Here is a 9,598-nt window from a genome sequence, read left to right as displayed (position 1 = left end):
ATTACATACTGTCATGAACAAGTATACACAGTTAACATACACATCTCGGGGCCGGCCCGGTGGTGTAGCAGTTAAGTTCGCACACTCCGCTTCAGCGACCCGGGGTTCACAGGTTCGGATCCTGGGCGTGGATAGACGCACCGCTTGTCAAGCCATGCTGTGGCGGTGTCCCATATAAAGTAGAGGAAGATGGGCACAGATGTTAGCCCAGGGCCAATATTCCTCAGCAAAAAGAGGAGGATTGGCAGTGGATGTTAGCTCAGGGCTAATCTTCCTCTCACACACACACAAAAAAAATACACATTTCACACATGATGACACTTACACACAATTACATTCATACAATGAAAGATGATACACAATCACAAACATTCACATATTTAGCACAAAAGTAGCTTCACAAGGAGAAACTAACATGTACTCTCACAAACATTAACACATGATTCATACACAACCCCAAATACGGGTGGGTGATGACACAATTACCCAAAAAGACACAGTCCCATTCACACATGGTTACATACACACCACTACAAGTCTCTGTGTACAATGATAGTTTCGATTTGCAACTTAAACAGAAACAACCACTTATACACAGTAATTGCAAACACAATTACATGCTTAAACACTATTACAAATATTCCTTATCAGTAACATCCTGATTGCCCACACCATCACAAACACACAATGCACACACACAACTCTTACATCCAAAGACGTCCATATATTCCCCAGCAGCGAGCGTTAGCTGTCACTGGAGAGCCTAGCTCTCCCTCCTTTCCTCACCTCTGCCTTCTTTCTGTCTGTCCCCTTCCTCTTTCCTCTCTCCAGAGCCTGCAGGTCCTGGCCCCCAGATGTCCATCAAGCTCAGGCACCAGCACTGCCCCGGCAGCACCAGCTCACACCAAAACCAAGCAGCTGCAAGGTGCTGGGCTCAGCAAGGAGCAGGCAGCCCCGACTCCGGATCCGGAGGGTTTTATTATTTTTTCACATAAATTACACAAGCACTTTATAAAATGGTTACACAGAAAACACCTTATAAGTGCATAACTTAAACCCCCCTACGAACAGGAGCTGGAGAAATGGGCTGAGTTTCTGTGAAACTGCCTATGCGTACCTGGGTGCGGCTAGGATGTGTGATGGGGGCCTAGCAGGCCAAGTGACGATACTGTGGCTGAGGGGTGTGGGATGGGGTGTCACAGTGTGGCCATGGCCTTGTGTTTGTGAGAAATGCCATGCTGTTCAGAATGAGTCTGGGTCACCCCTGGCTTATGTCTGACAGTGAAGGTCAAAGGTGCAAAGGTTGTGGCCCTGTGTGTACATGACACTCTACCATAGGCCCCCTGTGATTCTGGGGTGACACCAAGAGGGATAGTGAAATTGCCTCTGTGTGGGCCTATCGATGTCCGTGTGTGATGAGGAGTGGGATACAGAAAGGAGGCCTCCCCAGGGCAAGTTCAAATGACAGCCTGTGCTGTCCTCTGGGGACCCCAGAAGCTCTTCTTCCCCCACCTCCCCTGTCTCTCTCGCTCCCACGTTAAAAATCAGAATAAAATAAAATAGACGCAAACTGGGAGAGTCTGAAGAGTTCCAAAGGGCACGGGACCGCATGGGCGTTTGGGAGGAGGTCTCGCATCCCTGTCCCGCGCGCTTTTCTTTTCCAAGAGAGACTGGTATCCACGGGCCGGCGCGAAGGGGCGAGACGTTCCCCTCCCGCGTGCAATCTGAGGCGAGGAGGGGTAGGAGAGAGTCCTGGCTCTCAGGCTTCGGCGACCCCTTGGCTGGACGAGGGGTGGAGCGGGCAGGCTCACTCGCAGGCCGACGCCACCGACGTGACGCTGGTGATCTTGGTGGAGTCGTCAGACCACGGCTGCAGGTTCTGCAGGGCGAAGAGCGAGGAGTTGTGCACGCATAGCGGGTCGGCGGGCAGCGGCTGCGCCAGGCTCTTCTGGAAGGCCTCTTGCTGCAACTGCAGGAGGATGCGGTTCGCCTGCTGCCTTTCGGCCTCGCGCTCCTCCGCGGTCTGCCGCCTGCACCAGGGACAAGCCGTTACCGACGCTTCGGGTGCGGTTCCCGGACACAACCTGTGCCAGCGCTGCTCCCCTTCACAGCCCCCAACTCGAGCTTGGGACCCTTTAACATATTCCCTTATCTTGAGGGTCTTGACTCCGACAAAGACTGGAAACCCCAAAAGTAGATGGCGCGGAGGTATCCCGGGCGAGCTGTGGGAAAGTCTGCTAGGCCCGAGCAGCTGGGGCTTCCGTCTACGCGCAGAGCCCTCACCTCCACCAGCCTTGGACAGCGCAGCCAGGGGTAGGATGGCATCTCCCCTCTCCCCAGCCCTGAGGAAGACCAGGCGCCGTCCCAAGCCAGAGGGGCCTCAGCTCTCCACCAGTCCCGAGCAGAGGCAAGGGCCGGGTGGATACGAGCTGCCCTGCTGGACCTCTCATCTCCCCCTTCTCTCGGCGAACCTCTCCCAGGCCTCCGACCTCCTGCGCCGAGCCCTGTGCCCTGCCGGGACTCCCGCCAGACCAGCTGGCTTCCTCCGAGGTGGTCCAGGGAGGAGATGACTCACTTATTCCATTTAATGCCTCCCCTCCACCCGTCAACTGAGATCAAACGTCTGTCTCTAAGGTGGACAGACCTAATGGGAGTCCCCGGGGCCTCCAGAAGCAATTTGTAGGCGATCGATGAAGCCGCGCGAAGCCAGCCGCGGCCTCTCCCAGCGGCGGACGCCGGGCCCCTTCCCGCCGCCCCTTCTTGCCTTTTCGCTCTGTGTGTCTTTCTGCCTCTGGTCTTCCCTTCTTCCCTGCGTTTCAAACTGCCTGAATGTTTCTCTTCCATTAGGCTTTGTATCTATGTCTTGTTTTCTCTCACCCTCACCTCCTTCATTCTCGCAGAATTAAGGGAATTTGTTTGAAACGAAAATGGAGATTTTAGTCATCAATTGCTTTCCTTTATTATATGTAAGACTTCTTCAGGCTGCCTGTTTTTTTCCTCTTCTCCCTGGGGTGGGGTGTCTATCTTTGCTCCCTCCCTTTGTGTTTCAGTTTCTCTCTCTGCCTGCCGCTCTGTCTTCCTCTGTGCACCGCCCCCCCCCCCACTTGCCCAGTCCCTCCCCGCCCTAGACTGCAGCCCTGGGTGAGCCTTGGGTACACCAGTGCCTCCTCTACCCCGCTAGCCCCTGCTCCTTCTTTAACTAGCTTTCCAGAGATCTGAAGACGCGTCCCCCACCCCTTCCCCAGCGGCAGGAATGTGGGTGGGGGGCAGCAGGCTCGCGGGGCACTGGCTTCCTTTGTGGCCACGACGGCGGAATCCCAGGCAGATTCCTCGCCTTCATTCAGAAAAAGAGGAAACTCCAATTCCTTCCTCCCGCCCCAGGCCCGCCCGGCCCGGCGCCGCCAACTTTGCCCAGACTCTCTTGCGCTCCCCCCTGAGGCCTGAGCTAGCGAGAAACTCCTGGCGTGTGGGGAACCGAGAATGCGGCCCATATGTGCAGGAGCGTGCAGGAGTGCAAGAGGGTGCGGCGGAGACAGCGCCGGTGTGTGCGGAGAATAAGGCTGCCTAGGAGTGTGGGGGACGCGTTATGTATGTAAGGGTAAGAGAGAGAGAAGATGAGAGCGGTGGAAGTAGATATGTATGTGGGGGAAGAATCAGTGTAGTTGTGGGTGTGAGACAGGAGAAAAGGAAATGTCTCTCTCTCACACACACACACCCATCTGCTCCCAACTGATCCCCCTTTCAGTGGGACCCTGGAAAACCCGCCGCAGCCGGCGCGGATTGATTTTCCCCTTCCAGGGTGGGGGACCGGCTGCCCGGTGGCTGGGCGTCTGGGGAGGACAGAGTCAGAAGGGCCCACGCCGGCGGTCTGGCGCCCCAGACTCTCCACCGGGTGCCCTGGCTGGGGCGCAGAAACAAAGCACGGGCCATCCTGTCTCCAGTCTCCGGGAGAGAGGAGGCATCTCTGTAAGGGTGTTTGCGCAAACAAAAAGCCTCTCAGGACTCACTAATCTAGGAAGCCCAGAATGTACAGGCTGTGTTCTAACCCGCCTGTTTCCCCAAGCAGCGGAGGCGACCAGCCCCGTCTACACTGGCAGTGAATGTGCCAGCCAGAAAGCCAAGAAGCCTCCAGTAAAACAGAGCTGGGCTCTCCAGCCCCATCCCGTTCATCGGCCTCGGTTGCTTCCCGCTCCCCGCGAGCCTAGCAGGAGCGGCCCGCTCCTCCGAACCGATCCGAAACGGGCGAGCAGAGGGAGTGTAAGAGACGCCCCGAGAGAGGCCCCAAGCCGAGAGCTGCCGAGACTGCGCGGCCCGCGGCCGCGCCTGCCCCGCACGCTCACCTCCATTTCGTCCGCCGGTTCTGGAACCAGGTTTTGACCTGCGCGTCTGTCATTTTGAGCGCCTTGGCCAGGGCGGCGCGCTCGGCCGAAGCCAGGTACTTCTGGCGGTGGAAGCGCTTCTCCAGCTCGCAGATCTGCAGGCGCGTGAAGGACGTGCGCGGCTTCTTTTTCTTGGGGGGCGTCCGGTTCTGATAGGGGTGACCTATACGGCGTGTTACAGTGAAGGGTGAGAGGGCCACTGGAGCGGGAGACAGACAGACGGCAGAGGCAAGCGGCAGAGCGTCAGGAGGCGTCCCAGGCCCGACACCCCGCGAGGCAGCGAGCGCAGCGGCTAGACCCCATGAGCAGGGCCCTGGTCTCCCGTCAGCCCTCAGCTCCAAGCCCGCTGCTGGAAACGGCCCCCTCCCGCCGCCAGGCCGACGCCGCCACTGCCACCACAGAGGCCTCCCTAGCCCCAGGCTCCCACGTGCCCAGCCAGACCCATCCGCAGTGGCCTCCTCAGTCTCCTTGAGGGGCATGTCTGAGGTGAGCTAAGGGTGGCAGCCCGCCGCTGCCCCAGGCCTCGGCCTCAGAGAAGCTGCCCAATAGTAAGAGGCCCTGCTTGGTCAAGGTCCTGGCCCTGGGTCCTGACTTGAGCCTCCATCACACAGCAACATACACAGACATCACATATCACAGGAGCAAATTATAGATCTATACACCCAAACAGGCAGACACACAGACAAGCAAAGGCACAGGCACAGAGGCAGACACACAGGACACAGGGCAACACAAGGCAACAGCCATTCACTCCCTCAGAAACTTCTTCAGGCCCGGAGCAAGATTAGGCCCAGCTGTGGCTCCCCTAGGTAGGCCCTGTGTGGCGTACCTTTCACCAGAGACCAAGGACCAGTGGGCCCTGGGCTGGGCAGTCCATCAGAGCCCTTCAAGCCCGGCCTGGCCTGGTTGGGGGGAGTGTGATGGGCACGAGGCCCTGCCTCCCCAGGCCTGAGAGAACTTGGTTTGGGGCAGTGGGGCCCCTTGAATACAAGGCCCTTCCTAGAGGCCCAGAGCAGAAAGGCTATTCCGCCTCCCCCTCCCCGACTTTTGCACAGACCCAGAGTCTGGGCCAAAGTTCCAAGGCTGGAACAGGAGCAGGAGACCTGGGGTGCCTTGGGGTCGCCCAGCCCTAGGTCTAACTCTAAGCTGCCTATCCTCCTCCACCGATGGGCCCTGGACCCTGAGCCTTACGGGAATCTCAAGTCGCGGTCGGCAGCGGCCTGTGCCCCCTCTGCCTCCTCTCTCTAAGGCGGGCCAGGAACCCAGGCTCAACTCGTGGTTGCTTCCCAGCGGGCTTGAGGGCCTGGCCTGGCGGTGGATCGTAGTCTCAGATCCAGGGAACGTAAGGGCAGCGGGAAGTGAGGCCGGGCAAAGGGGCCCGCGCATGAGCGAGAGCTGAGTGCTGAGAGCGGAAGCGGGAGCGAAGGGAGCCGGGGCGAGCGGAGGCAGGCGCAGAGTAGGCAGCGGAGAGCTGCCGAATGCGTAATCGTCCCTTGAGTTGTCCTTCGGCCGGCGATCGATCTCGAGCCTGGCCCGTGCATTATTCAGGCCAGAGGGAACTGGGCTGGGCCCAGGGGGAAGGACGCAGAGCCAGGACAGAACGAAAATGAAGCGGGCGGCTCAGCGTCACGCTGCCGCCGACCAGGACGAAGCCTGAAGTCCGGGAAGAAGGGCCCGCCAGCTCTGCTGCTTTACTTGGGCTCGGGGCCTCTGCTGGGCCCGGCAGCGCGACGGGCACTGGAGCTCGGAGCGCGAGTGTGTGTGTGCGCGCGCGTAGGGGACAGGAGGTGGGGAACCTGTTCTTTCCTTGCGTCTGATTCTGGGGTTCGCCGCCTGGGCCAGAGAACGTCGGCCGGGACGGAAGAAACAGCTTGTTCACATCGCGCCTCTGTCTCTGAGATTACAGAGCCCCAGTGCCGGCCGAAGGTAGTCCCGAAGCTACATCCCCCTTCCCTCCGCCTGACCAAGCCCAGGGACTCGGAGAGGGGATCAGGGAGCGCTTCTCAGAGCAGGGGTCCTGCGGGAGAGTCGCAGAGAGGCCCAGTCTGGGAGAACTCTTCGAGCACGGCGATTCCGCGAGCATAGAGAGGTGGCAGGCGGCTGAACTTGGGGGAAGCACCGAGAGGAGCTGGGCGACCTGGCGCGCAGAGGGAGCTGCAGGGAGCCAACGGGCAGGAGAGGGGTAGCGCAGAGCCCGGGCCGCGGCCAGGCGGGGCGCGCGCGGGCCGGACTCACCTGTGAACCTGTCCTTTGTGTATCTGCGGTTACTCTCCATCCAGGGAAAGGTGAGGCCGGTGAGGTTGTTGACGCCCGGCACGGCGGGCACGGAGGGCACGGTGGGCAAGCCGGTAGCCAGAGGCTGGGGGTGGGCCACCGCTCCAGCTAGCGGCCTGTGCGCGGGCACCCGGATCACCCCTGCAGCGCTCAGTGCCCCCCCGCCGCCGCCGCCCCCGCCGCCGCCCCCGCCGCCGCCCGGACCGGGGCCGCCCGCCAAGGCCATGTTCACGTTGTAGGAGCCAGCCAGCGGGCCCATGCTGCAGGCGCCGCCGCCGCCGCCGCCGCTGCCCGCCGCGCCACCAGGGCCGCCCGGACCGCCAGCGCCATAGGCCCCCGCGCCCCCGGTCCCCGCCCCGGCGGGGCCCCCGCCGCCGTAAGCGTAGGGGCCTCCAACCAAACAGCCAAGGCCATATTCGTCTTGGAGGCGCGAGGCGGGCCCCATGCAGCCGCTCTGGTCCGGGCTGTTGAGGATCTGGTCGATGCCGAAGCTGATGGGCTCCGCGTGGCCCGGGTGGAGATGGTGCGGACCCAGGTGCTCCATGCTGGCCCCCAGCCCCGGCCCCGCGGGGGGGCCTGGGCGGCGGCGCTCGCTGTGCTTGGCTCGGGGGGCAGCGCGGAGGGGCGCGGAGGCGGCAGTGGCGCCTGGCTGCGCGGAGACTTGGAGGCGAAGTGCGCAGGAGGGCTAAAGTAGGAGGGAGGGGAAGAAGAGGGGGCGCCGTATTCTTCCCCTCTCCGGCTGCTCTTTCCCCTCTCCGGCTGCTCGCTAGCTGTTGACTCTGGGACATCAATCACCGAGCGAAAAAGCCCGGTGCGAGCGAGCCCTGCCGATTCGGCCGGGTCTCTCTATTGGCTGTGCGCGGAGAGGAGCGGGCTGAATGACAGCGCGGGGGAGGGGCGGAGAGGGGGAGAGGGAGGCCGGGAGCCGAGACAGATGCAGGAGCCAGAGACAGAGGGACGGAGGCCGAGGCTCAGAGAAGTAGTTCAGGAAGAGACAGAAGAGGGGAACCAGACACTTAAAAGGAGAAAGAAAAAGAGCAGGAGGCGGCCATTCCCAGAGACCGATAGACAGAAGACGGACCCAAAGAAGTGGAGGTCAGGCCCTCTTTCCAGCCTGGCAGGAGCCGTCCCCTCACTTTAAATTGGGCCAAAGGGGTCCAGCCTATGAAGCCTCTGGGGAAGAGATGTCCCTGTGCTACTGGAGAATCTTCCCAGGGCCTCAGCTGGGAAGCACCTGTCTGTCAACCAGAGGATTTACTCCAAACTTCAAGTCTGGCTCTTTAGAAAGAAGATGACTGTCTACTCCTCAGGTATGGAGCCTAGGCCCCTGAGGCAGGAAGGTGAGTTCAGGCTTGTCCTTCTTTAAAACACTGACCTGTGAACAACTGGCTATACATTGTTGAAAATATCAACAACCACCCCAACTCAGCCTGTTTAGAGAAACTGAGGAAGGAAAGACGTCCTGAAAGTCAGGCACAAGTCAAGGGAGTTGGCTTGGGGCCTGCTGCCAGGGTGCCCATGCCTCATGATACCCCTTTCCTTTTAAACAAACCGATGCCTCAAGAAGCAGTTCCCCCAGTATGTGAATGAACTCAGTCATATTGCTTTCACCCAGCAACCCGCCCAGGACTGGCTATTCTAAGCAAGAAACCTTGGGACTATGGTGAGGGGAAAGAGTTATTTTCTCACTTTTGGCATCTTGGGAGGGAGGCCTAGGGGCCTAAAGCAGTGGGGGCTGGGGGTGGTGGGACCACCATCAGGGAAGTGCATCCAGGACAAATTTAGGCCTTTTTAAAGTTTTGCCTGTGGCTGCCTGGCTTAGAGCCCAGGAGAGAAGGAGGAAACTCCCTTTTTCTGCTTCCTCTCTTTCCCGTCTCCAGTAGGGAAAGGTCCGTTCCCTCCCAGGAGCCAGGTTCTGGGAAGGACGCAGGTTGGATCACTTGGGATCTATTTCTGGTCTATTTCAGATTCAAATAGATTTAGGTAGAATAGATTCTGGTCTATTTCAGGCCCTCAGGGAGGGGCTGTCTGTATCAGGCAAGATGCTAGAATGTGAAGGTTCATATTCTACTTATCATGTCTCGTTGCAATATATTTGCTTTGGCCACGTCTGCTACTTCCACTTGAAGAGAGAGTGTTCCCACCTGTGCAGTACAGCCCCAACCCACAAAATATACTCATCTGGAGTGAAAAACAAATGAAAGAACCTCCTTATTCCACAAATGTTTATTGAGTACCTACTAGGTGTCAGGCATTGTTCTTGGCATTAGGATAACAGCAGTGAACCAAACAAAGTTCCTGCCCTCATGGAGCTTACACTCTATAGAGGGGTCAGACCATAACAAAGAAGCAAATTCAATAAGCCAGATGGTAATTGTAACGGAGAACACTATAACCTCCACACCAGCTCTTTGAGATGAGCATTGCCCCTATTTTACAGATGAAAGGAAACCAGATTTCAGAGAGGCTAAGTGACCTGATCAAGATGGAGGAGCTGGATTTGACTTGCTTTTATGGGTTAGCCTGGAAACCCAGCTGCTGGTTAGAAGCACATCTCTATGGGGAAAACCTTGTCTGGACTCCAGGCAGGTGAACAAAGGCCCACTCAAGACAAAGCCAGATGTGGAGCTGGTGGTTGTTTGTAAACACTAAGCAGAAACATGAGGGGAGAGCTCCAATCCCTTGCCAGTTCTCTCCTCTCTCCTCTCCCCCACCCAATCCAGATACTACCTCCTTACCCAGGAGGTCCCATAACTTTCTTTAAGGGTTGTTGTTTGAACCTGAATTGTCTCTTTCCTGCTTCTTACCTTGAGGGAACTAAAGTATAGATAAACATAAATGTTTTACTGAGAAACTACTGTGTGCCAGCCACACATCACGCTGATCTCATTTGAGACTCACAACCACCATGTGAAGTTAATAGAAACATCCCCATTTTTTTAATA

At 58.4% G+C, this 9,598-nt stretch overlaps 1 protein-coding gene across 2 annotated transcripts; it reads right to left on the bottom strand.

The window, feature by feature from the left end:
- Positions 1 to 1,735: 1,735 nt before the first annotated feature.
- On the bottom strand, positions 1,736 to 7,197 carry TLX1 (T cell leukemia homeobox 1). Of its 2 annotated transcripts, none has more exons than XM_087432972.1 (3): positions 6,615 to 7,197; positions 4,341 to 4,578; positions 1,736 to 2,030 (listed from the first exon to the last, which is right to left on the bottom strand). In XM_087432972.1, the coding sequence occupies exons 1-3, from the start codon at positions 7,195 to 7,197 to the stop codon at positions 1,808 to 1,810; spliced, it is 1,044 nt and encodes a 347-aa protein (XP_087289098.1). In that variant the 3' UTR covers positions 1,736 to 1,807. The 2 variants fall into 2 exon arrangements, with proteins under 2 accessions (XP_087289098.1, XP_087289099.1); XM_087432973.1 differs by having other exon boundaries at positions 4,341 to 4,542.
- Between the last annotated feature and the right edge of the window lie 2,401 nt (positions 7,198 to 9,598).

Source organism: Ceratotherium simum, chromosome 6 (assembly GCF_057802395.1).
Source record: "Ceratotherium simum simum isolate JZ-2026a chromosome 6, ASM5780239v1, whole genome shotgun sequence".
Classification (NCBI taxonomy): Eukaryota; Metazoa; Chordata; class Mammalia; order Perissodactyla; family Rhinocerotidae; genus Ceratotherium; species Ceratotherium simum.
This window is presented reverse-complemented; position numbering and strand designations above follow the sequence as displayed.

Bases quoted from the DNA above. Each gene is read 5' to 3' on its own strand.
- TLX1 (XM_087432972.1), bottom strand. From the start codon at position 7,197: ATGGAGCACCTGGGTCCGCACCATCTCCACCCGGGCCACGCGGAGCCC. The intron at 4,579-6,614 runs GTGAGTCCGGCC...CTCCCGCTCCAG, and splicing joins CACAAAGGACAGGTTCACAG to TGGCCCTCTCACCCTTCACT. The intron at 2,031-4,340 runs GTGAGCGTGCGG...TCCCTGGTGCAG, and splicing joins AACCGGCGGACGAAATGGAG to GCGGCAGACCGCGGAGGAGC.